The following is a 26,819-nucleotide window of genomic DNA, read 5'->3' on the forward strand; positions in this document are numbered from 1 at the left end:
AGAATGGAATTTGGAGCCAGTCTGCCTGGGCTCATATTTCACCTTCACTCTTTACTTTGAGCATTCTACTTTGAACTCTCCGTGTGTCCATTGCGTCTGTAGAGTGGCAATAATAGGGCATCTGCATGATCCCTCCACAGTGTTGAACACGGGCCCGGGCACACAGGTTCTCAGGAATGTTGGTGGCTCGGTCTGCTGGGAGTCCCCTGTGCAGGAACCTGGTTTCCCCTGCGCCCCACCCCAGGCTCAGGAACCCAGCCTCTGCCACTGCCGGCCCATTGTTCTGGCCTTCCTGTGTGGGGCAGTGGCCGCTCCTTGAGGCCTCTGGGAAACTGGCCCTGGCCCCTCCCCAAACCCAGCCCTGCTTGACTGCCTGCATCCGCCTGGTGGCATGCGCTGGACTGCAGTCCCAAGACTGAGTCCCACTCACCTGCCTTCCTCTCTGAAAAACAGAGAACAGAGGGGCCCACCTGACGGCCCTCTGGGGTTGAGCGAGGTAGCCCACAGGGGACGCTGGCAATCTGAGAGCACATCTGTCCTGGCACTAAGTCTCCGTCAGGACTGGCTTTCAAAATGCGCTTCCAGCCAGCAGGCAGGGGACAGCTGGGCCTAGGGCTGGGCCTGAGTAGGTTTCTCAGATAATGCTGCATCTCCCTACGTTGGGGTTGGCTACTGAGGCTTTGTCTGGGAAGAGCAGACAGGGCTTGGCTTCTGCTGTGCTTTCTGCCCACCCCAGCCCCAGGAAGCACAGGGCCTGTGTGTCCACTGGTCACTTTTGACATGCCCTAGGTGACACAGGCAGCAGGCAGTGTTCAATAAACCCCACTCCTGTCAACAAAGGGGGGTTGCTGAGGTGTGAGGAGCTGGGGCTCACCTCAGAGCAAGTCAGCAGCTGTAGCACCTCACCCCTGCTGGCCTTCACCTTTGGGGACAGGGGATCTTTCCATGGAGGTCACTAAATATGCTCTTTTCATTCCCCCTATCGTGTGAACTTCACAAGAACCCCCAAATCTTCTGTTTGCATGGGGGCAGACACTGGAGGCTTGGAGGCCCCCACCTTTGTCAATTCCCCCCAAACTGTTCCAAATTAAGTCACCCCAAAGAAAACCTGGGAACCTATTCTTAAGCACAAAAGTCCCCTCCATCTTGACCGTCTTTTCCAAACCCCTCTGCCAAGTTCCTAGTCTCAAACTTGCCCACCTAAATTCACCAAGGGCTCAGGAAAGCAACTGGCTTCCACTGAAATCCCCGCGTCCGCAGAGGCCGCTGGGAGTGAAGAGACGCCTTGCCCAGCTGTTTCTCCTGTGCCTCAGTCGCCTTCACTAAAGGCCTGCAGGGCAGGAAGTACTGCCCCCTTGTTAGAGCTGGGAACTGCAGCTCCTGGCTGGGACCGTGTCCTCTGAGACCGGGCAGCTTATGAACAGCAGAAGGTGCTCATGGTTCTCAAGGTTGGGAAACCCACAGCGAAGGAGTCTCTGCTGCACGGATGGCAGTGGGGGCCTTCTGGTGCAATCTCATGACAGACAGAAGGACGAACTCCCAAGGCCTCATTCATAAGGGCCTCGCCCTCAATCACCTCCCCCAAGCACCCTCTCTTCAGACCACCACCTTGGGGATTAGGGTTCAGAGGATGGATTCTGAAGGGACACCAACATCAGATCACAGCAGCCTGCGGGGACAGTCGGGTACCACAGGCCGTGCGCAGTCAGCTCTTTTGGGTAGGTCCCAGCAGGGCTCCATGCAGCTCTCCCCAACCCTCCACCTGGCAGACAACCAGGAACAAGATCTGGGGTCATCTTTAATGTCACCCTCTGTGCATGTGGTTGGGTGGCACATTCCTACCCCTCTGTCGGTGGGGCCACCTGGCCAATGGTGTAGAAGTGTTATCTGTCACTTCAGGCTGAAGTATTTAATTGCCAGATGGAGACCCCTTTCCCTCTGCCATGCTGCCAACAGCCTCTGAGATGGCAGATGCCCCTCACCCTGAGGCCTGCAGTAAGGTGTGGGCTCCTGCCAGTCCTCGGTGGAACGTGGTGTGTGGGGAAACCCACTCTGTGTTCGAAGCCACAGACCTCAGGGTGGTTTTTGCTGCAGTGTGACCTAGCCCACCTTGACCAGTATGGCCTCCAGACCACAGGCCAAGATGGAGCTGAGAAATGACGGTCACCTGTGGTGTCACTATAGGCCCTTGGGTGGCACACCTGGGGGAAACCTGAGATCACCCACCCAAACTGTTCCCTGAATAAATGTGGACCCTGGGGCCCAGAGAGCAGGGCATGGCAGCAGGCTGTAGCAGAGGGAGCCTGTGATAGAACCCTCTCGGACTGGGCTAGAAATCTGTGCATCTCGATTCCCGTTTGACAGACAGGAGCGTTGAGGCCTGGAGAGGAATTGAATGGGGGTCAAGACCAGATTCCCCACTCAGGACTCTTCATGCTCCCGTCCAGGCAGGCGTTCCCAGGCTGCTGCTGGGAAGGCCTCGCAGGCACAGCACCAGGCAGGGTCAGTCTGGCCAGGGCCGCCAAGCACACCTTGGCAAGGGTGGCCGAGACTGCTCTTGGCCACCCAGTGTCATGCTCCCCACTTTCTTAATAAATGAACCCCAATATCTGGCAACGGGCCCTGTCTAGACTCCATCTCCCAGCTTCCCATGCAGCTCCACCTGGCCGTGAATTAGATTCTGACACAGCTGAAGTCTACCTAGTGATACCGCTGGTTATTGGTGATGAGTCCTGCTTCCCCACATGTTGAAGTCTGAACATTAGAGGAGCCGGCCGAGGCAAGCTTATGAAGCAGGGTTTATTTAAAAAGGGGTAACAGACTTCTCCTAGAAGGGAGAAGGGGGCCATAGCTGGTATCCTGGTATCCCAAGAAGCGAGGTGTTCTGCCCTTTTTTATATGTCCTAGGCTTCCTCTGCTCTCCTGCCCTCTTCCCCTATCTTTCTTCTTCCTGTTTACAGGACTAGGCCCAGGAATGCTCGGTGGGGTGGCCAAAAGGTGGGAAACAGGTGGGTTGAAGGGGAAGGGCAGGATGGAGCAGCCAAGGACACATTAACAACCTTTTAGCTCTCTGTAGGGAGGGGCAATTCCTGGGACAGGTTACTTTGGCAACAGGTTGGAGCAGGGGCAGGTTCTTGATAAGATCCCTCAAGGGACAGTCTCCAACTTCCTAGACTACTCAAAATTGGCCCCTAGATCCTGACTCAATTTACCTATCTATACTGACTGCCTGTCTAATTCTGGCTTCACTAAGACCTCTTGGTGGCCTTCCTAAAAGGAAATCTATGACTCAGATGCCACAGGGGGTTGGGGGAGCCCAGGCACCTTGGTTCAGTTCTCAGCCAAGGCTTGACTTTGCCACTCTTGGCTGTGTGGCCTTGGGCAAAGTGCTGTACTCTCTGATTCCTGACTCAGTTTATGCCCTGTGCCCAGTGGAGCACCTAGCCTGCAGGAGTTAGAGAGATGGTGTTCCTCCTGTCATTACATTCAGCAGGGCCGATGAAGTGTAGTGACATAAGTCTGCGCTGCACTACACCTTCCAGATCTGTGAGAGTTGGAGTGAGCAGTGGTTTCCTCTCTGCCCACCAACCAACCTCCCCTCCCCTGGTAAGAGCATCTTCATTTTCCCTGGAACCAGAAGACTGGTGTTTGCAGCCATAAGGGAGTAGGAAACTGAGATGTCCTAAATGCCAGCTTGTCCTAGGCATTCCCCATGACTCATTCATTTTATCCCAAGGACAAAATATTCATTTTATCCTGTAAGCAAGTAGACATGGAAAACGTAGCTCAGAGAGGTTTCGTAACTGTGCAATGTCACAGATCTGGACTGACATCTGATGCCCTGGCCCAATTCTTCTTTAAATAAGGCCAAGTCATGAAGTTCAGACCTGTAATTGTCTTTTCGAGGAAGAACATTTATTCATTCAGTAACTGTTGAGAGTGTACCATGTGCCTGGCACAGTGCCAGGCCTTTGGGATAAGAAACCGACAGACAAGCCCCTGCCACCATGAGCAGCTCAGGGGCCAACTGCAGGTGATGATTTCTTCAGGAGAGGAATGGTGGCTGGGTCTTCAGGTCTGTCCTGGCCGCTGTCAGGGAGTTTCTGCAAGTCTGTGCGTGTTGGCCACCATGCTTTAGATTTACAGAGAGTGTTGATGCAAACAGACAACAAAGCAGAAAGACAGCTGTCAGAGCCCAGGTTCCCATTTTTATTTTGAAGGGAGTAGTCATTGTATATAGAGCGACCCCCCTACCGCCCTCAAGGAACCCAGGGTCTACCTGGTAGCCTTGGGTAAATGTGAACAATACAAGAGGAGAATTCTCCAAGAAGAGAGCAGGACTGTCTGACCTGGAGGTAGAGGTGAGAGAGGCCACCTGGATGGGGACATCACTGTGCCTTCTGTGGCACTCCTGGCTGAAGGTGCTCCACGGGCAGTTGCAGTGTCTCCTCCCTGGAGTCAAGACTCAAGATCTGCTGCCCAAGGCTGGTGCAGTTCTGCCCAGGTGCGTCACAGGGACTGTGACGTGGGCCTGCATGGCCTGGCAAGCAGCCTCAATACTCACCAACACCCAGGTCCCCCTACTTCCCTAGGCACCAGGTGCAACAGGCACCCTTACCTAACCAAACCCACCAGAATCTAAATTCCTCCTCCTTTGCTGTTTAACCTGATGCTGAGAGCCACAGCCGAGTTGGAATGGCCCCTGGCATTTTGCCAATAGTATTGGTTGAGCGGCAAGCCATTAAGATGATGCTGGATTGATTCGGTTGTATATTAGACCTTTACTGTCCGACTCGGCCTGCTACTTTGGAGTTCTCGTGGGGATTCCAGGAGAGTTCCCATTGGTTGGGGAAGTACGGGAGGGGGGATTTCCGGAAGAGGGATTTCCGGTTGTTGGTTCCTGGAGGAGCCCCGTGGTGTTCGGGAGAGTTCCCGAGGAGCATGTGTGGAGTGTGCTGGTGGAGTTCAGAAATAAAGTTTGTTCCTGCTTCAGTGGCTCGTGATTTGTGCCCAGCCAGACTGCGGCATTCTGACTTTTGTATTTGAGTGTTTTTTGAAATAACACACTTATATTTTTCAAAATTTAAAAGCACCAAAAAAATATGCTTAACAAAAAAATCCCCTCGCACCCTCCCCCACAGCTCCTTAGCTCCCCTTCCAGGAGACAACTAGTTGAAATTCCTTTTTAAAACAGTTTAAAACTTAGTTTGGGGTCCTCCCTTACAACATGTAAGCATTCAGAGCAAAGAATAACATAAAAATCACTAAACCACATTACCACCGTGGAGGACACACAGAAGCACAAACTGAAAAGCTCACCTGACTCAAAAATGCAACCCAGTGTGTGAGAGACCCTGGGTTCCATCCCCAGCACCAGGAAAAAAAAGCAAAGCTGCTCCCCTACTCCACATCCAGTCAGCCAGCATTGAGTTCATGTCCGTCTACACTGTCACTTACAAAAACAAAATGTAAGAGCAAAACCACAATAAGGCTTTTTCCTTCTTACTGTGTCAGGAGCATTTCCTAATAGCTCCTTCCTTAAGTGACTTTAATAGTTGGATGGTTTATTTAACCAGACCACAGTGACTGGCATTTGGGATTTCTAGACTTTCCCTGTTTTTTTTTTGTTTGTTTTTTAATGGTGGCACGCATCTGTAATCCCAGCAGCTCAGGAGGCTGAGGCAGGAGGATCGCGAGTTCAAAGCCAGCCTCAGCAATGGCAAGGTGCTAAGCAACTCAGTGAGTCTCTGTCTCTAAATAAAATACAGAATAGGGCTGGGGATGTGGCTCAGTGGACGAATGTCCCTGGATTCAATCCTGGGTACCCGCCCCCCCCCCAAAAAAAAACAAAAGCAAAAAAACATGGAGATGGGCCCTGAGACCTCACAGTAACAGATTTCTAGAAGAAATGCTGGACCACAAAAAATGGGCACTCTTTAAGACCCAGGGGACCCATCAAACTGCCCTCCAGTCTTTTGCCATTGCCACCACCAGCAGGAGGTCTCCAACCCAAACACAGACTTTCCCAGGAAAAGAGCAGAAAGCTCATGCCCCAGTCAACAGCTCTGTGTTGACACAAGTCAGCTGTGTGCACTAACCCACCTCTAAATCCAGAGGAGGCCACCTGCCTTGTTTACCCAACCACAACTGACGTGGGCCTAGCCCAGCCCAAGGTGAGTCAGTTGCCCAAGGGGTGGGCACTACCCTTCCTAGAGCAGGAACCCAGATGGGACAAGGGCCACTGCATTCCAGGGAGTGAGACAGACTTTGAGCAGTGGCTGGAGGACACGCAGCAGGACCTGTCTGCAGGTAAGAGCGGGGCTGTGCTGACTGGGAGAGGACTGAGTGAGCCCTGCTCTCACACCATCTCCTTGCCACCTCTCTGTCCCTTCCTTTCTGGGACTTTCAGGCAGTTTTCGTCCACCCTTCCACACTCTGAAAGTGACCTATGAATCGGGGTTTTCTCTTCTGACTCTAGCAGCCGGCCAGGTTCCGGGGCTGGTGTTCTGTGCTGCCTCCCACTTCTACCCGTACTACTGGTCTGTTTCCCAACCCCAGCCCTGGGGGGCCCTCTGAATGAAAGCTGAACCTTGGCACTCACTCTGCTGCTCACCAGGAGGGCGCCAGGAGTGGAACCCACACTGGGTCCTCATGGGAGCCCTTGGCAGCAAAGGCCCTGCTGAAGGTAGAGGCGGTGTCCACAAAGAACAGGGCCCAGGTCTCTGCTTGTTACTTCTTTTCCTGAAGCTGTTTCTACAAACCACCTCCTGCCACAGCAAGGAAAACCTGCTGGGAAACAGCCAGTGGCTTGACCACTTAGGAACCAGTGTCCTCATCTGCAGGCTGGAAGTAGCCCAGCTGGGACAACAGAATGAGAACAGAAACGAGGAGTCCGCCCATGTCCTCTATGGCAGGGTCTCAGGAAGGGGCTCGGAGTGGGCCCACCGTGGGTTGTTGGCTGTCCTGGCTACTTGACATACTGTGCTTAAGCTAGGAACACCTCTGCTGCTTCCCCTCTGCACAGCTGACTGCAGTCTTGTGGTCAGATGTCCCTGAGCACAGCAGGCACCCCCTCCCCAGGGCCTACGCAACAGCTGTGCCCTCATCCTGGAATGCTCCTCCTCACCCACCTCTTTAGGCCTTTCCTCACATGCCCCCCATCCTGCAGGCAGGCTCCTCTGGACCTCCTGATTCTCCACTCTCCGTCTTGCTTCACCTTCTCCCTAGCGGTTCCCACCACCTGAGAGCCCACCGAGTCATGGGGTTTTTTAATCTAGCTCCTCACTACAAAGGAACTTCCTCAAGAACCAATTCTTCTGTTCACTGCCATACTGCTGGCAGCTAGAACAGTACTTGGACTTAGCAGGCACTCAGTAAATGTGTTGGATGAATGAACTACTATTATTGATTGCCTATTATGTGATAGTTACCAAGCTAAATGTTTTCCAAATTTCTCTTTAAAAAAAATCCCCAGACAACTCTGGGGATTAGATATGGGTAATATAGGTACTATTACCCATTTTATGAAAGAAATGACACCCCAAAGGGTCTTGGCCATGCCCTGCTCTCACAAGCCAGATGCAGGTAGTCTGAGCTCAGCCTCCCTCCAAGTCCTGGCTCCTGCCCTGACTCCCTTGGGCGTTCCCATTTGGGAATATCTGTGTTTCTTGAAGTCCACAGCTTTTCCCCAGCAGGTAGTACAGCCCTGAGAGGAGGGGGTGGGGGTATGGGACTGTGGCCTAGCAACAGCCTCTTCCTTTACGACTCACCAGATCCCTGGGCTAATTTGGCCTTCAGAGCTATTCCTCCACCACCTAACCCACGCTTCCCTCCTGCACACTGTCTTCTAAAGGATGAGTTGTCCACAGGAACACGTGGGAGTCCCTGAGCTTCAGCTCTTTGGAACAAAGTGTTCTCTATTCAAATATGGGGGCTGAAGACCCCTTTCAGCCCTGATCTCCCAGGATCTGATTGCTAGATTGCTGTGGGTGTTATTGCTTATAAAGAAGCTCAGGGATGGGAATCTGAAAAGTACAAGGAGAGGAAAATCCTCAGGGAGACGCGAGTTAGAGGGGTTGTTTCTTTCTGGGGAACCAATTATTTGCAGGAAACCATTAAGAACTGAGTCAACTCTTCCTCGGAGATTGTAGAAGCCACCACCTTTAGGTTACCTATCATGGATGTTTTCTTCTCCTTCTCTAAGCTGTGGGAATGGGTAGACTGTATATCTAGGTTTTCAGACTTTCTCCTGTCTCTGCTTTTCAACTCGTTTGGAAGAAATAATTGGATGCGTGTTATATGCCAGGCACTATGCTCAGCACTGTGGATTCTTAAATGACATTCTCTGAGAAGTGAGGATAAGCAAATAAATACAGCACACTGGAATTGCAACCCAGGAAATGCAAAAGGTCTTGCTCATAGTAGATGCTTAATAAACACTTATGGAATGAGCAAGGCATAGGTGATAGACTCTGTGGTCTAGAGAAAGGAGGTTTGCCCTTCTCTCCGTGGAGGGCTTAGAATTAAACCATCAGATGAATGAGGAGGAAGTTCTGAATGTCATTCAAGAGAGAGGGCACAGCACATATAATGGCACTGAGGCACAGTTCTCAGGTTGTTTTAGAACCAGCAAATAATTTGGGATGAATTAAAATGCACGGTGAATGAGTGCAGAGGTGATATGGGACATTATCAGGGTTAGGGTTAAGGAAATTTTATGCCAGGCTCAAGTTTGAGATTCATCCTGATAAAGAAGTGGGTATGGTTTCAAAAGGAGGGAAAAGCAGGATCAGAGGAAAACTAATTTTTGGTTCAGCCCATGGATGGACTTGGTGGGGCTGCACTGGAAGGACAGGACAACTGGGGGAAACTTCAGTAGGAGAATCAAGAGGTAGTAACTATCCAGAGGGCAGCTGGACTCTCAGGCCTGGGCTTTGCTATCCCCCGTACTGCACTGCACACTACACTCATTGCCTAGAACTTTCTAGGGTCTTCTGCCTTCAGGTGGCTTTCCTAGCCTTTTTTTTTTTTTTTTTTTAACCCTACAGTCCCAACTGCCAGAGTCCCTTGTCAAAGGGCAGTGGGTCTGATTTCACCGGAAGCCCAAGTCTCCTTCCATCCCTGGAGGTGCCTGGGGAGCATCCGCGTGAGGTGGGGGCACAGGTCAAGAGGCGCTGCGTGACGTCACGCCGGGCAGAACCGCTCTGGTCTTCAAGGGCCTTGGAAGCCAAGGGGAGCGCGGAGACTTCCTGTTCACACCAGCAACAAGCCGCGGGGAGCAGGATCTCCCAAGGCTGGCAGCGGTGGCTCGGCCTCACCCCTCTCCCCCGGAGCCCACGCGTGTCGCTCGGAGCCCAGGGCGTGGGAGCGCAGGGGCCTCGCCCACTTTAAGGTTCTTCCGACAGGCGCGGCCTCCAGTCCGTAGAGGGGAGCAGAACGCGACCGAGCCTTCGCCTCGCTTGCTCTGCCGCTTTGCGGATGCCGCTAATCACGGGCACCTGTACTGTGACTCTAGTAACCCACCCAGCCGGCATCCTACGCGGCGAGGAGGCCGCCATTTTTCGCTCCACAGCCGTGGGGCATTCTGGGAGCTGCGCTCGGCCGCTCGGGCTTAGGTGGGCGCGACACATGCGCCCTAGACACTGCCGAATTGGAGGGGCTCTGCGCAGGCGCCGTAGGCGATGCAGGCGGGAGAGGCGGGTCGGGAGCCGCTAGCAGAGCGGGTCAGCAGGGAGGTGTGAGGGATGGGCTAGCTGGGGCCGGCGTGGAGGGTGCGCCCCAGGTCTCTGCGGTGCCTCGGTCCACGGAGTTTGTGCTGGTTGCTCCCATTACCCAGAGCGGGAAATTGAGGCGAGGGAAGGGGCAAGTTCATCCTGAGGCTTCAGGCTAGGCGATGGTTCCCTCTTGGTGAAAGAGAAAAAAATCAATAAGGAGGCTTTGTCTACATGGGAGGAGTAAGGGAAGTGGCAGTGATCTATAACAAACGATTGTAAAGTCAGACGGATTAGGTTGATCACGCTGGTACCCAACTTACAAGTTCAGATTTAATAGGAGGCAATATTCAACTGAACTTTGCAACAGTTTATATTTGACATCTGGAGTCAAAGGCTCAGTGTATAGGAGCTTGGAGTCACGGTGACAGCTGCAACTTCAGGAAGGCTTGGGCAGGCTATTGTGCTGACACCTGTGGTGAGCAGGGTTCACAGCGATTTTCCAAAATGGTGAAGAAAACAAAGTATAACTTCCCTCAGTTAACCTAGTATATGCATTTTGGGATAATACAGTGCGTGCTAAAACCAGGGATATTGTCTTTATATTTGTATAGGGACCAGATTATAAACAGATTTTATTTTGTTTTGTTACATGACGGTTTGGTTCATCCTAGGAAGGTGGGCGTCCTCAGGATAACAGAGCTGAGCTTTACAAGGAGGAAAGTGGAAACCCAGGCACAAAGCATCGCCCTTGGCAATATTATTATTTTTCACAAGTTATTTTTTTAATTTGTTCTTTTTGATATATACATGACAGTAGGGTGAATTTTGACATATTATACACATATGGAGTATAACTTCCCATTCTTGTGTTTGTACACAAGTTGAGTTTCACTGGTGGTGTGTTCACATATGAAGATAGAAAAGTCATGTCAGATGCATTCCACTGTCTTTCCTATTCCCACCCCTCCCTTCCTTTCATTCCCCTTTGTCTAATGAACTTCTGTTTTTCCCTCCCCACCCTCTTATTGTATGTTAGTGGCAGTGTATCAGAGAAAACATTCAGCCTTGCCTTTTTGGGATTGACGTATTTCACTTAGCATGATAGTTTCCAGTTCCATTCATTTACTAGGAAATGCCATAATTTCATTCTTCTTTATGGCATTAATTTCATTCTTCTGAGTATTGCTGTGTATACATACCACATTTTCTCTATCCATTTATCTCTTGAAGAGTTTTCACAATTAAAACACTCAGGGGGTCACTCCAGGGAAACTGGGCTGTGTAAAATGACCACATAAGAGACACAAATACCTTTTTCTTTGGGGTCGCTGTGACGGCTTCTCTGAACTTAAAGGTCCTTAAGGAAAAGAGAGAGCAGGCAATGACCCCTTTTATTGAGGAGAAGCTATTCAAAGGAGGCAAGGGGTCAGGTTTCATGGGGCTGAGTCTATCTTCACGATGTCCACTATCAGCAGATTGACTAACAATTAGGTAGGCCATACCCAAGGTCACAGTAAGAGAAGGGGACACACACACACAAGGCACTTCATGGAACATTATCCTAAACAGGGCAAGGGGTTATATTACAAAGGAGCAGGTGATCGTAGCTCCACCCATGGGGCTGTAGGAAGACACAGCCTGGCCAAACCCCGGAACAGCAGGGCAGTCTAGCAGCATGGGTGCCTGAGGCCACATCCTCCAGCAGGGGAGTTAACTCAGTCACGTGGGAGGTTGGTGTCCCACAGAGGGACCTAGTTTGGTTCCATAGCTTAGCTATTGTGAATTGAGCTGCTATAAACATTGATGTGGCAAAATCACTGTAATAGGCTGATTTTAAGTCCTTTGGGTGTATACCAAAGAGTGGGATAGCTGGGTCAAATGGTGGTTCCCTTCTAAGTTTTCTAAGGAAACTCCATACTGCTTTCCAGAGTGGCTGCACCAATTTTCAGTCCTACCAGCAATGTATGAGTGTGCCTTTTCTCTAAATCCTCACCAACATTTATTGTTACTTGTATTCTGGATAATGGCCATTCTGACTGCAGTGAAATGGAATCTCAGTAGTTTTAATTTGCATTTCTCTAATTGCTAGAGATGTTGAACATTTTTACATATATTTGTTGACTGGTTATATTTCTTCTGTGATGTGCCTGTTCATTTGACCATTTATTGATTGGTTATTTGGGGGGGGGTTAAGTTTTTTGAATTTTTTATATATTCTGGAGATTAATGCTCTATCTGGGGTGCAGGTAGCAAAGATTTTCTTCCATTCTGTAGGCTTCTCTTCACATTCTTGATTGTTTCCTTTGCTATGAAGAAGCTTTTTAATTTGATCCCATCCCATTTATTGATTCTTGATTTTACTTGTTGCACTTTAGGGGTCTTATTGAGGAAGTCTATTCCTAAATGGACGTGATGGAGATCTGGGCCTAGTTTTTCTTCTGGTAGACACAGGGTCTCTGGTCTATTGCCAAGGTGCTTGACACTTAGAGTTGAGTTTTGTGCAGGGTGAGAGATAGGGGTCTAATTTCATTTTGCTACATATGGATTTCCAGTTTTCCCAGCACCATTTGTTGGAAAGGCGATCTTTTCTCCAATTTATGTTTATGGCGCCTTGTCTAGTATGAGATGACTTGAAATACTTCCTTTTTTATTTTACTTTATTTTATTGTGGTGCTGGGGATTGAATCAGCCCCTCTTGCCACTAGCCAAGCCCTCTACCACTGAGCTATATTCCCCAGCCCCTAAAATACTACTCTTAATAGAGGAATAATGTTAATAATTACCACTTACAAAAAGAGACAGAGAGGGGTTGTAAATCTGCATATCTAATCTCGAATTATGCCTTGACCAGAATCACAAGGGAAGCCTGGGGACTCTTCCCAGTGTCGGCCTCTGGGGAAGAGACTTGAACTACAGGAGGAGGAGGGATGGGGGGTAGGCTCTCTCTTCACATTGTTCCCCTTGCTGTGAAGAAGCTTTTTAGTTTGATTCCATTCCATTTATTGATTCTTGATTTTACTTCTTGCAATTATAGGAGTCTTGTTGAGGAAGTTGGTTCCTAAGCTTTGGCGATGTTATTGCATTCGTCTCCATGCTAGGGGCTAGAAGCTCGGCCATGAGTGAAAAGGCCCAGTTGCTGCCTCTTGGGACTCCCAATTTAATGAGGCAATTGGATAGGTAAAGAGATGACCACAGGAGCAGTGAATGACCAACAGGAGTAAGGACATGGGGCAGTAGCTACCAGGAGCACAAATCAAGTGGGCTTCCTGCAAGAAGGGTCCCATGATGTTGGACTTGAAAATAATTAGGATCTAGCCAGGCAAGATGAAGAGGCCAATGGGTCACTCCAGATAGAAGGAATGACACCCACAAAGGCCTGAAGACAAGGGACAATAACATTCATTCAAATATCTGAAACTAGCCTATCACAACTGGGACTGAATGAAGGAATTGGGAGGATGCGTGGCAAGAAAAGAAGCCAGAGAGTGAGGCCACTGTTGCCAACAGATGTCCCCTGGGTCTTGATGCTGTCTAGTACAGTGGCTTGGGTGTAAGGGACAATACAGAGTGGTGGGGCCTGAGGTGCCCTGGAGTCTGCTGCTTCTCCACCATAGATAGCTACTCAGATGCGGTCCAGGAGCAACAAAGCTTCCTGTTTTTGTTTTGTTTGTTTTTAGGAGCAGTGGGAAATATAGATTACAAACGCAGGGTCTTGAGTTTTGCATTTAGGCCACTAATTTGAATGTTACATACTCTGCAAGGTTCGTTACATACTCTACAATCTGTTTACAGCTAACTCATGGGGCGCCCGTTCCAATCTCCGGAGGAATCAGGACGTCCCTGTGGGCCATTTTAGGAAACAAAGGTCACATTCTGAGGGCAGTGGCATGCCACCTAGGGACACCACGCAGGGCCACAACACCTGAGCCGCTCTCTGGGAGCATCGAGAGGGGGGAGGTAAAGACTCGTTGGAGGATGTTGTGGCCCTGGGGAGGGACCGAGAGATGAAGGAGGTCTGCACAACACAACGTGTGGGGGAGGGGACTTGATACAGACTGGAAGGGTGGGGGGTGGGGGTCAGGGATGACGGGGTGGGGCAGCATGTGCACTGTGGGAAGGAACAGTGACTCATGAGGATGTTCTTAATGCCCATGGATCACTAAGGGAAGTGCCCAGAGGAGCTGGTCCCTAGGAGCAAGCCAGAGTCACATTTCCCTTGGCACAGCCCACCCAGTCCCCTGTGCCACCATCAGGCCTTCCTTTATCACATGCACCTGTCACATGTAGGCAATAGGACACACCTTGACCCTGAGAACCTGCCGTCCCCCTGGGAAAACAGACTGAGGACAGTTGAAAAGTTCAGGGAGGGAGGCTGGCCAGAGCCTGTCCCTAAGGGCAGGACCAGGGTGAGAGGGTCAGTGACCTTTCTACCAGGAGCACCTTTCTGCAGGATTAAGGGTGATCAGGGGGTGGGGCAGGTCACGAGCTGGGGTGGAGGTGGAGGTGTGCCAGAGCCAGAGGTGAGTGGGTCAAGGGGAAGAGTCCAGAAAGACCAATAAAGATTCCCTTCCTGCATTTTATCAAGGAAGGAGACAAAGCATTTCTCAAACGGCTGTGACTCCTGTCACCACTGGCCGGACTGGCAACTATAAAACCACACAAACACAGAAATACCTTTTTGGGGGTCAGGGACAGCTCTGAGCCCTCAGGTGTCAGCTCCCGTGCAGGAAGGCAAGGTGAGCAAGGGAGGCAAGAGAGAGAGGGCACAACAGAATCCCCCCTATTTATGGAGGAAAAGCCATCATAGAATATTCCACCCAAATAAGGCAATGGATTTGGTTTCGAAGGGTGGAGTCTTGCTTGGTGATGTCTTGTGATCCCCAGGTTGATTGACATTTGGAAAACCACATCCATCTCAGGTGCTGTGTGGGATCACTGAGCAGAGGGAGAGAAAAGGCACACATACGCACAGCCCAATCAGGCCGCAACGTCAGGCCAGTCCCCTCGTAGGGCTCAAATGTGCATAGCTCACACACAGGGCCCATGGATGGCTCATGACAGGTTCCTTTGAATTTCTCTGGGCATCTTGCTTAGGGGCTCTACTGAGTCTTGCTGTTAGCAAGTGTTCTCAGTTGCTCACCACCCCGGTCTACCTTTGTGGACCAAGCTCTGTCCAGTGATTGGATTTTGCCTGTTTGTATGTATGTTAGGGGTGTGTGTGTGTGTGTGTGTGTGTGTGTGTGTGTGTGTGTGTGTTCTGGAGATGGAACCCAGTGCCTCACAAAGGCTAAATAAGTGCTATATACTACTAGACTATACTCCCAGGCCCCGTGTGCATATTTTTAATGAATTTTAAGATCTTACTTCATTTTAGCTAAGATCAGAAGTTGCCAGGGTGTCTGGAAATCAGTGGTATACAGTGGATCTCAAATATCCAGAGGTGTGTGGGAGGTGGGGGATGGAGGGACTTGGAATGCCCTGCTGCCTTTGCCATTTGTAGTTGTGAGATGATTCTGTGCATACCCCTAACCTAGGCCTGGTATATACCAGGTCCTTTATGTATGCCTGCTGGGTTATATTTAGATCTTGAGTGATCTGACCTTTGACAGATGGCAGGGGAGAATGTGGTTCATGATTCTGCCTTTCCTCCATAGCATATCCTGGCTGATCCCCTGGGCCTGAGTTCTAAGCCAAACATGGTTGGATGTGTAGAGACTATGAGCTTTGGAGTCAAAAAGACTGGCTCAAAACCTAGCCTCCCATTTCTTTCTTCTTTTCTCCCCCTGCCCCCTGCTTTCTCCTGGGCATTACACTCAGGGTTGCTTTACATCCCCTGACCTTTCACCTCTCTATATTCCCAGATATTTTTAATTTTTAATTTTGAGATATGTCTCTCCAAATTGCTGAGAGTCTTGCTAAACTGCTGAGGCTGGCCTTGAACTTGCAATTTTCCTCAGCCTCCCCAGGCATGTACCACTATGCCCAGCCAGTCCCCCCATTTCTAAAACAGGGATAATAACACCCCCTGATGATTTTCTCATATGCGGGAGTGCTGAGTGGGGTATGGGGCAGAAGCCTGATGTCTGCGCCTCTCCTCAGGAAGGTGGGAGATGCATCCTCAGCCCCTCACTCTCTCTCTCTGCAGGGTGTCCCAGGGAGCAGCCATGTCCACCCTGTACCCATCTCTGGAGGACCTGAAGGTGGACCAAGTCATCCAGGTAAGCCACCAGGCCCCATTAGCTTGGGTTCCTTGGCTGAGGCCTTGGGGGTGACCCCTGGGTAACTAAGGAAGGCTTTTCTGGAAGGCACTGGGTGCTGTGGACCCTGGGCACTGCTGGGAGTCCCTGTGGCCTGCAAGTCCCACTGCAGGGGCTGGGCAGGGAAGGCATCCAGAGCCAGGGCCAGCGGAGCCACAGCAGGAGTGGAAAGGACCAAGGAGCCACTAACATGCCTTTCAGGCCCAGCTCTGTCCCCACACTTCCTGCTGCAGGTGGACCCTGTGGTGCCAGGGCCAGCTCCACGGGAAACCCAGAGGGTGTGGCCTTGGTGTGTCCAGCTTCTTCCTCCCTCCAGCCCACTGCCTGGGGTCCCAGAGGACTTTGAGAATTTGGGCTTTTCCCACTGAGAACTTGTTCAGGAGGTTGGCTTTGGTGTCCTGGCTGCCGCAGGCAAAAAAATTGGGTGGTGACATTTGGTGGGTCATTAGCCCCAGGAGAACCTCCTCTCAGAAAGATGTCTAGCTACAGAGGCCACTTTTTTGAAAAAAAAAAAAACAAACTTTTTATTTTAATTAATACACAGTAACTGTAGCTATTTATGGGGCACAGCATAACATTTCACTACCTCTACACTGTGTCAGGGTCCGATAAGGGCGGCTCGCACCTGTATCACTGCAGACATTTACCATTCGTTGTGTTGGGAACACTTACAACCCTCTCTACTCGCTATTTTTAAATATTTGATCCATTACTCTCAACCATAGTTTCCTGACTATGCTGTAGAACATTCGAATGCATTCCTCCTGTCCTGCTGCACCCCTGCACCCTTTAACAATCCTCTCTCCAACCCTCTCCCTGCCCCACACCCTCCCAGGGTCCTAGGAACTACACTTCTATTCTCTACGTCTGAAATTGAATGTGGGAGTGAGAACTTGCAGTATTGGGCCTTCTGGGCCCCACTAATTTACAGCGTAGAAGCCACCTGTAGGCCACAGAGCCTGGAGAGCCCCAGGGCACCCCATCCCAGGCCCACATTTGTACCCAATTCCCAGGCTCCCCTGCTCAGGGAGCCCCAGGTTCTGAGGATCCCGGGGCCCTGCTGATGGATCTCCTTGCCCCTGCCCAGGCCCAGGCCAGAGCCTTGCCCAGGATGGCCGCCCTGCCTGCCCAGGAGACAGCTGTGTCCCCACCCTCAGGTGAGTGAGCCTGACACAAATGTTCACACCTAACACCCCAGCTGGCACTACTGGTCCCCGTGGGTCCCCATCACCAGAAAGGACATGGTGGATTCTGCTCCCAGGATGGGGCAGGTCCTGCTTGCCTGGGTCTCGGGGTAGTCTTGACTTTGAGAACCAGCCTCACGTTTCTGGCCACTTCTGAACCCAGGATTTCTTCTTGCCTTCCATTATGTTAGGGCTTTATGCACACTTTGCTCTCTCCAGAACCCTTGGAGGGGACACTGGCCGACTGGTTTAGTGAGGGCCACCAGGGGAGGAGGCCTGGGGACACCAGATGTTCATGGTGCCCCCTGAGGTGCCCCCTGCGTTTTGAGTCAGTTCTGTAATAGAAACTTGAACTCAAGCTCCATCTTGCCCTCTGCCTTGTGCAGTTCTCTGGGGGTTGCCCTGGGCTCAGAGTCCTTCCTCCATGACTGTGGACCCCACCTGGCCCCCACTAGCTTTGTGCTGGGTGTTTGGCTGGTGCCGAAGTCGGTGGAGTCAAATTCCAGACTGGTCCCCGAGGGCCCCTGAGGCCCAGGCTGCTCCAGGACAAAGGCAGGCTCCCTTCCCCACGCAGCTCATCCTCTGAGCCAGTCCACCTCAGCAGCAAGCGTCCCAGGGCTCAGCACAGGGAATAACACTATCCCCAGGTTCCATTTTTTACTAGGAATGGATGGCCAGGCAGAAGTGGCGGAGCACATGCTCTTGGGTGACCTTTCTTCCTCCTCTCCCATCAGTTTTGTACCCAAACCTGGCGGAATTGGAGAGCTACATGGGTCTTTCCCTCTCCAGCCGAGAAGTCCAGCAGAGCCTGCCCCAGATGCCAGAGGGCGACTGTGTGAGTGTCTGTCTCCTGTCCAGCCATGGGTCAGGACGTCCCGAGCCCCCTTGCCCCGGGTCTCATCTTTTCTCTGTGTTTGAGTCTCCTTTCTCCGCTGGGTTCTTATTTATGGCTCTGTTTCTTTGCGGCACTTTTCATTTTGAGCCTTTATGGGAAGCATTCTGAGTCTTCATGTCTTCCCTGCCCCTTGACCTGTGGCTTCAGGCTGCTGGTCTGACACAGCTGGATGCAAAGAAAAGACATTAGAGCCAGTAGGAGCCTGGGACATCTAATGCTAGGGCCACCTGTGACTCAGCAGCAATGGCAGGTGCTCGCACCCCGATGTGCTCCCCAAGTCCAACAATACTTGATTCCTGCTTTTCATGGTTTCAGAGAGCAAACCAAACTGTCACATGAAATGCTCCTGAAAACGCATTCACTGATAGGACCCCTTGCAATCAGCTCTGGCATCCCTGTGACCCATCTGTCAATGTCCCCATTGTTTAGCTTCTTCCCGAGCCAATGCAATTGATTGCAGAGAACAATCTCACCTCTTGCCAAGGCTGCAGGGTTTCCTGAAGCTGATGGAAGTGACAGTATCCATATGCAAATCCATGGATGAGTGAGAATTTGACAGGAGGAAATCATTAAGCATGAGGACATGTGGGCCCTGGGGAAAACCGGTGACACCCTACGGTCCTTCTCCTAAATGACCTCCTTGATAGTCATGCTGTGAAATACAACCAGGAAGCAAAGAAGGTCATGTTGGGTAATTAGGACATAAATGCATTCAGTCTAGGTCATAATAATATAAGAGGATAAGATGTATTTTTATAATTGAAGGCTCTTGCATTGTGTTTTACTTTTTATTTTACCTACTTATCATTTTTTGTGATGCTAGGCATTGAACCTGGGGCTCCCACATGGTAGGAAAGTGCCCCACCACTGAGCTGCATTCCAGCCCCAAACTTTTCATTTTTAAATAATAGGTTTCAATCAGGCAAGGTGGCACAAGCCTGTAATCGCAGCAGGTTGGGAGAGTTAAGCAGGAGGACCGAAAATTTGAGGCCAATGTTTGTACTTAGTGAGGCCCTAAGCAATTTAGTGAGACTCTGCTTCAAAATAAAAAAAATAAATAAAAATAAAAAAACATAAAAGGTCTGGGGATATGGTTCAGTGGTTAAGTAAAAAATAAATAATAGGCTCACAGGCAGTTGCAAATATAGTATAGAGAAGTATATTTCACCCAGTTTCTTCACTGGTTATGTTTTGTTGATCTTTTTGTTCTTTTGCAGTACAGGGGATCAAACCCAGGCTCTCACGAGTGCTGGCCAGTGCCCTACCACTGAGCAGCACCCCCACTCACTGGTTCCGTTTTACATAACCATAGCCCTATCTCAAATCCAGGAGTTTGACTCTGGTGCAATGAATGCCTGCAGGTCTGTGTCATTTTGTCACATGTTTAAATACCTGGAACCACAGCACAGTCAAGGATGAACCACTTCAGCCCCAGGGTCTCACCCCTGCCGCTACTCATTCCCACCTCCACACCCTCCCCAACCACTAGTTTATTTTTCCATCTGTATAATTTTGTCACTTTGAAATATTACATATTATAAGGTGACTTCCTGAGATTGGCTTTTTTTTTTTTTTTTTTTGGTACCAGAGATTGAACTCAGGGACACTCAACACTGAGTCACATCCCCAGCCCAATTTTGAATTTCATTTAGAATCAGGGTCTCACTGAGTTGTTTACTGCCTCACTTTTGCTGAGGCTGGCTTTGAACTCGTGATCCTCCTGCCTCAGCCTCCTGAGCCTCTGGGATTAACAGGCGTGCACCACCGCACCTGGCAAGATTGCCTTTTATTTATTTATTTTTTGCTCAATATGTCTTTGATGTCCATGCCGGTCATCATATGCATCAGTAGTACATATCATTTATCTATTTATCTATCTATGTGTTTATTTATTTACTTATTTTTGATACTAGGGATCGAATCCAGGAGTATTTTACCATCTAGCCACACCCCCAGCCCTTTTTATTTTTTTATTGTGAGACAGGGTCTTGCATAGGGCCTCACTAAATTGTTGAGGCTGGCCTTGAACTTGGGATCCTCCTGCTTCAGCCTCCTGAGTCACTGGGATTAGAGATGTACACTGTTATGCTCAGCAGTTTATTCCTTTTTATTGCTGAAATATTCTGCCATACAATGTAACAGTGTTTGTTTAACCTCTTGAAATACATTTTAGTTGTTCCAGTTTTTGATTATTACAAACAAAGCTGTTCATGTATAGGTTTTTGTATAGACATATTTTATTTTCTTCTTATTTATTTTTGAGGATTTTGCAAAGTTGCTTAGGGCCTCACTAAATTGCCCAGGCTGGCCTCAAACTTGCAATCCTCCTGCCTGAGCCTCCTGAGTTGCTGAGATTACAGGCGTGTACTGCTGCACCCAGCTTGCACTTTTCCCTCCTCACTTTTCCCTTCCTTTCTCCTCTTTCTTCTTGATATAAATGCTCAAAGTGCACTGGGCACAGTGGCACACACCTATGATCCCAGCAATTTGGGAGGCTGAGGCAGGAGGATCACAAGTTTAAGGCCAGTCTGGGCAACTTAATGAGGCCCTAAGAAACTTAGTGAGACCTTCTTTCAAAATAAAATGTAAAAAGGGCGGGGAATGTAGGTCAGTGGTTAAGCACCCTGGGTTCAATCCCTGGTACCAAAAAAAATTAAAAAAAAATAAAGATTAAAAATTGCCCAGAGTTCAGTTACTAAGTTATATGGTAAATGTATAGTAATAAAAAAAGCTGTCAAAGTATTTTTCAGAGAGGACATGTCACTTTATTTTCCTTTCAGCCATGCATGAGTGCTCCAGTCTCTCCACCTCCTCTCCAGCATTTGGTGTTTTAGTCACATGGTCAGTGTAGTGACGCCTCACCTTGGTCTAATTTACATTTTCCTAATGGCTAATAATGTTGACTATTTTTTTCTTGAATTGTAATTACATCATTTTTAAGTCAAGTGTTGGGAATTCTTTATATATTCTAGAGTCCTTTGTCAAATATGTGGTTTGCAAATATTTTCTCTGAGTCTTCTCTCCTCCCTCCCCTCCCCACCCTCTCCTCTCTCTCAATCCTCCTGTCTCAGCCTCCTGAATCTCTGGAATGGACATGTACCACCCCACCTTACTCTTTTTATACTTCTTTTTAATATGTAATTTTTAGATATAGTTGGACACAATACCTTTGTTTCATTTATTTATTTTTTATGTGATGCTGAGGATCGAACCCAGGGCCTCGCACATGCAAGGCGAGCGCTCTACTGCTGAGCCACAACCCCAGCCCACTCTTTTCCTACTCTTAATGGGGCTGGAGTCTTTTGCAAAGCAAAAGTTTTTAATTTTGACAAGGCCAAAATTTTGACTATTTTTTTTTGTGATTCATACCTTTAGATTATCATCTAAGAAATTCTTGGCAAGTCCTGGTTCCTGAAGATTTTCTTCTTTATGTTCTAAAACTATTACAGTTTTATGTTTTACATGAAATTTATAACTGACTTTGAGATAAATTTTGCATAAGGTGTGAAGTTTAGGTCAAGGGTCGCGTTTTTTTGCCCCTGGCTGCCCAACCGCTCCAGCTGTTCCAGCTGTTTCTTGGGAGAGTCCCCCCTGTCCCCTCGGGCTGCTCTGCACCTCTGTGGCAAAGCCCTTGTCCTTTCTTGTGAGGCTATTTCTGAATGCTTGATTCTGTCCCACTGATCCACATGTCTAGTATCACACTGTCTTATAGAAGAAATCTTGAAATTTGGTGGAGAAATTCCTCTCCTTTTGTTCTTTCTATCCAATTTGTTTTATTCTAAAATTTTGTTGTCTTCCCATAAAAAGTTTAGACTAACTGCACCTGTATCTACAAAATACTTATATACATTTTGTTGGAAATTATATTATATTTGTGTATCAGTTTGGGTGAACTTGATAACTGGACCAGTTTTTCAACCCGTGGATACTCTTCTATTTTTTTAGGTTTTGTTTGACCACTTATCAGTGTTAGGTTGTTTTGTTACAGTTTCGGTATATGTTTTGTTAGACTTATGCCTAAATATCTCCCCTATTTCAAATCATTATAAGTGATATTTTATTTTTACGTTAAGTTTCTACTGGTACTTGTTAATATACAGAAGTATCACACATATTTTGAGACTAGGTCCTGCTGTCAGCCCAGGCAAGCACAGAACTCCTGGGTTCACGGGATCCTCCCGCTTCAGCCTCTGCAGTAGCTGGGTCTAACAAGCCCAATTCTCTGTACCTGTGGCCCGAAGCATTGATTTTCTCGCGTTGACTTGTATCTTATGACCTTGCTGAGCTAATTTGTTGGATGTAGGAGTTTACTTGTAGATTCCTTGGGATTTCCTAGTTGACTGTGATGTCATCAATGAATAAGAACAGTTAGATTCCTTCTTTCTGGTCTGTATGCCTTTTTTTTCTTGCCTTATTGCGCTGGTTAGCTCTTCCAGTACTTTGTTCAGTAGATGAGTGAGAATAGACATCTTTGCCTTGTTCTGCACTTTATGAGGAAGCATTTGTTAATCTTTATATTTTGGGGTTCATTTTTTTAAGAACGAGAATTATACTGAGCCCTTTCATCCGCCACTGCTCACTATTTACCATATTATTTTTCTATTTTAAGTGAATTTGAAGGAATCTCTTCCCGATATCAAGTTGCCTTGGAAAACGCGCCCCCCTCCCTTCCCTGGGGCCCACCACCCTTTCTCAGCCCATTTGCAGGGACATGGGCTTTGATGCCCTCTAGTGGCTTCCTGGAGCCACGGCGCCTCCCAGCCCCTGCGGAGCCGTGTGTGGTCTGGGGTGGATCTGGGCTCCCAGGGACTGCTGGGTCCTCCTTTGCCCTTTCCTACCCGCCAGCCCAGAGACCCCTGAGGCCCTCAGCTCCTGGGGTTGGCCTGACTCCCGGTGCCCCTGATGGCTGCAGGAGGCGATCTCCAGACTCTTGCCTGGCCAGGGGGTGGCACCGGTGTCCGGGAACAACCTAGGCGTGAAGCGCGCGGAGATCAAGCCCGGGGTGCGGGAGATCCACCTGTGCAAGGACGAGCGCGGCAAGACGGGGCTGCGGCTGCGGGCCATCGACAAGGTAGGCGCCGCGGAGGGACACGACCCCTGTCGGGAAAGCGCGCCAGCCCCAGAGGGCACCAGTGAGAAGGGGGCAGATGGGGCATCCTCACCCAAGGTCCCAGGGCTGGGCTAGGTTGCGGCAGGGACCCTCCACCACCCCTTCTGGGCTCTCGTTGGTCCGTGGCTCCCTGGGGAGCCATGCCTTCCCCCGCCCCCATGCACCCCACCACCCAGGGATCAGCTTCCTGGCAACTGTCCGCAGACCGTGAAAGCTGAGAAAGCCGTGCCTCTGGAGGGCCGTGCACTGGAGGGGTCGCCATGCAGCCTCTGGCCGGGGTTCAAATCCTGACCCAGTTTCCCCCAGCTGTGTGGCCTGCCCTGCTTCCTCCCCAGGAAGATGGGGTGACCGTGTTACCTGCCCTGCAGGGTGGAGGCCCCGTGCCGGTAGGCTCCCGGGCTCAGGGCTGCAGGGGCTGACTCTAGGCCGCCTTCCCCAGGGGCTCTTCGTGCAGCTGGTGCAGGCCAACACCCCCGCCTCCCTCGTGGGGCTGCGCTTCGGGGACCAGATCCTGCAGGTGGATGGGCGGGACTGCGCTGGGTGGAGCGCGGAAAAGGCCCACCGCGCGCTGAAGAAGGCCTCGCCGGAGAAGATCGTCATGGTCATCAGGGACAGGTGAGCAGCCAGCGCCCCAGAGCCCCTCTGCCCAGTTCCAGCCACGTCCCCAGGCCCAGCTCACTCTCCCCCTCTGCCAGACCGTTCCAGCGGACGGTTACCATGCACAAGGACAGCTTGGGCCACGTGGGCTTCTTCATCAAGAAGGGGAAGGTGGTCTCTGTGGTCAAAGGGAGCTCTGCGGCCCGCAACGGGCTCCTCACCGACCACTATGTGTGCGAGGTGAACGGGCAGAATGTCGTCGGACTGAAGGTAGGCGGTGGCCGGCTTTCCGTGGGCTGGGGGAGCCGCTGAGTGGGAGGGCTGGTATCTGGACAGGCTGCAGCCCCTCCCCTCCCCATGCAGCTTCCTCCTCCTAAGGTTCCAGTAAGACCCTGTGCCTAGAGCTCTGCAGGGCGCCAGGCACAGGGCAGTGCTCAGTAAGTACTAGCTACTGTGACTAACCCGGGGTGCTCAGGGCAGAGGGGCGTGGCAATGCATGTGAGGACACGGCACCCCAAGGTGCCCGCTGCATGGACACCTCTCCCTCTACGTGGTGCTCCTGGTTGCATGTTGATCACTTCTGATCTTCGTTCCTTTTTCAAGGGTGGTGGTGAGTTTGAAAGTCCAGAAGGTGCCAGGAGGGGTGGGCCCTGTGCATCTGGAATGGGGGTGTCTTGGGGGAATGGACTGAGGATGATGAGTTATATGGTTCTGAACAAGTGAAAGTGGCTTTATCCTGACTTGATGCCACTTGGACTCAGAGTGGCTCTCAAACCCAGTTGTGATATAGAGGGAGCGCCCCCTCCTGTCCATGTCCAGTGCTTTGGTACTTGTGGGGCAGAGCTCCCCCCACAGAAGTGGTGTGAGTAGTGGCATCTGACTCCGCAGCTGACACAAGCCATTCCTGTCACATGTTTGCTTCCTTATGCCTGACAGTCTCCCCCACCTTCCTTGGAGTTTATTCTTAGTGACTGTTGTGGTCAGGAAGTTCTTCCTAATATCTGTCCAGTATCCCACCTACTGCATCATCTCCCTTTTCTCAGACATGACAACTAAAAAGTGCTTAAAAAGTTGAGTATAGTAATATGGATTCTGAGTAGCTGGAGAGCCCTCATATTAGTGAGCTCCTCCTTTGAGAGCATTACAGTTCTTCCATCCTAACTCTTCTGGAAGTCAGTCCTGCTGAGATGGGATTCTGTCATCTGCATGGATGGCTCAAGGCATGGTCGTGAGTTTATCAGTCACTGTCCCGGGCCACGGCTCTGTGAGGCCTTAGGGAGGAGTTTGTCCTTCTACCGAGAGGCTCTAAATGACTCGTTTCTTCACTGGTCTCTCTGAAGTTCATTTCACTCTGTGGCTGTCACTAGTCCCACCTGGCACATTCGCTCCCATTTATTCTGGAACAACTAAGAACACAGCCAGGGACAGATGTGCAAAGTCACGGTCACCAGGCCCTGAGTCCGGGCCAGAGGCCCCGATGGCCCCGGCTGTTGTTGGGCTGCGGGCACAGGCTGCTCAGCCTCTTCAGGTTTGTCCTCCTCATGGTCGCAGATGTAGGGGACAGCACCCCCTGGCCTGTCTGGCCACACGAGCCAGGTCAGGTGTGCTTACTGTCTCCCACCGCAGGGTTCTTCTTTTTGGGCTTTAGAACCCAAACCCCAGTGTGACTGGGGCCAGGGAGATGGGGTGGCAGTGTGGGCCCTCGCAAGGGGAAGGAGGCTCCGTCTGTGAGGCCGTGTTGAGTGCCAGGCCCACGCAGCTGGCTTTCGTGGGCGGGGGAGGGGACTGCACGCTCCTTTGACTTGGAGAGCCTCAGATGGGAGGCCCACGTCCTTGCTCAAGCCAGACTGTGCCTAACCCTTGCCAGGCAGGCTCAGGGGCCCAGGTGGCCTGGCCCCTGCAGTTGGGCATCAGTGGCCTGTGGCAGTATCTCGGCCCCGGCCCTCAGGGAGACCATTCACTCACCTCCTGTCCAGGACAAAGCCATCATGGAGATTCTGGCCTCAGCGGGAAACGTCATCACCCTGACCCTCATTCCCACTGTGATCTACGAGCACATGGTCAAAAAGTAAGGAGTGCCCTCCTCGTCCCCCGCCCCCGGGGCCACCTGGCTCAGCCACCCTGGCTTTTCCAAGGCTGACCCAGGGGGCAGGCCCGGCTTGCTCCTCCTCCTCTCTCTTCCCCTCTCTCCGAGGTGGCTGGTGGCTTCTGGGGATCTGAAAGTTTTAGAACAGGGGTGAATGCCCCCCTGGGGTGAACAGGCTGGGGGGCTGGGCAGGGAGAAGGAGCTTCCAGTGTCCACTACTGTCACCATTGCCACTGTCTAGGTTGTCCCCGACGCTTCTCCACCACACCATGGACCACTCCATCCCAGATGTCTGAAGTGCAGGAGGGCAGCTCAGCCATCCCACCCTCCTGCAGGAAAGAGAAGTGGCCTCTTGGATGACAGGTTGCAGCTGGCTGCCTCCGGGGGTGGGGTCTTGAGAGGAGCATGTTTCAGGTGGGTGGCACTGGATGGCGTGAGTCTGTCACACAGGCACGGAGGTCTCTGGGAGTCTCCCTCCTAACCAGGCTGCGGCCCCAGCAGTACCCGATGCAGCCCATTCTCTGCACTTATTGACATGCTGGGCACGTGGACGGGCCAGCCAGACACCTCTTAGAGTCGTAGCTGAGTCCTTGGAAGACTTTGCCTCTGCCAGGGAAACAGCCCCGCAGTTTGAGAGACAGAACCACATTCTTCGTGAGACTCTCGCCTTCGCCTTCCCTTGCTTTTTGCTGCAGACAGATGGTCAGTTACGACCCTTGACTGTCTTTGGAATAAAGATTTGATTGGAAACACAATCCCTTCCTCAAAGGTCATTGGGAATTCCAGAATCCTTGGTCCCGTGACACGCCAGGGCTGGTGTTCTTTGAAACAGTGGTGACACTCAGGCCTTTCTACACATCCCCTCTGAGAAGGGTGACTTGGCCCTGCCTCCACCATGTACTGCCAGCTAGTCTGGCGCAGGGATGGCTGGATCTAGGGGGCTGTGTGGTGGACGGAGCGTGGCCTTGGCTTTGAGC

At 50.8% G+C, this 26,819-nt stretch overlaps 1 protein-coding gene across 4 annotated transcripts; it reads left to right on the forward strand.

Annotated features, from left to right (window-relative positions):
* Positions 1 to 6,163: 6,163 nt before the first annotated feature.
* Positions 6,164 to 26,597, forward strand: Sdcbp2 (syndecan binding protein 2). 4 transcript variants are annotated; one of them, XR_005730100.2, is made up of 10 exons: positions 9,201 to 9,614; positions 15,859 to 15,931; positions 17,058 to 17,127; positions 17,889 to 17,989; positions 22,962 to 23,120; positions 23,599 to 23,774; positions 23,855 to 24,026; positions 25,733 to 25,824; positions 26,084 to 26,205; positions 26,293 to 26,597. XR_005730100.2 is itself a non-coding variant. In XM_005320557.5 (9 exons), exons 2-9 carry the CDS (start codon positions 15,878 to 15,880, stop codon positions 26,136 to 26,138), a joined length of 879 nt encoding a protein of 292 aa, XP_005320614.2. In that variant the 5' UTR covers positions 6,164 to 6,309; positions 15,859 to 15,877; the 3' UTR covers positions 26,139 to 26,597. The 4 variants fall into 4 exon arrangements, 3 of the variants coding, with proteins under 3 accessions (XP_005320614.2, XP_040132485.2, XP_040132487.2); XM_005320557.5 differs by lacking the exon at positions 9,201 to 9,614 and adding an exon at positions 6,164 to 6,309 and having other exon boundaries at positions 26,084 to 26,597; XM_040276551.2 differs by having other exon boundaries at positions 26,084 to 26,597.
* The last annotated feature ends 222 nt before the right edge of the window (positions 26,598 to 26,819 follow it).

This window comes from Ictidomys tridecemlineatus, chromosome 5 (assembly GCF_052094955.1).
Source record: "Ictidomys tridecemlineatus isolate mIctTri1 chromosome 5, mIctTri1.hap1, whole genome shotgun sequence".
Taxonomy (NCBI): Eukaryota; Metazoa; Chordata; class Mammalia; order Rodentia; family Sciuridae; genus Ictidomys; species Ictidomys tridecemlineatus.

What these genes read in the sequence shown, in the direction of transcription:
- Sdcbp2 (XM_040276551.2), top strand. Translation starts at nt 9,478, where the DNA reads ATGCCGCTAATCACGGGCACCTGTACTGTGACTCTAGTAACCCACCCA. An exon ending in GCTCGGCCGCTCGGGCTTAG is followed by an intron (nt 9,615 to 15,858) that starts GTGGGCGCGACA and finishes CTCTCTCTGCAG; the next exon opens with GGTGTCCCAGGGAGCAGCCA. An exon ending in TACGAGCACATGGTCAAAAA is followed by an intron (nt 25,825 to 26,083) that starts GTAAGGAGTGCC and finishes GCCACTGTCTAG; the next exon opens with GTTGTCCCCGACGCTTCTCC.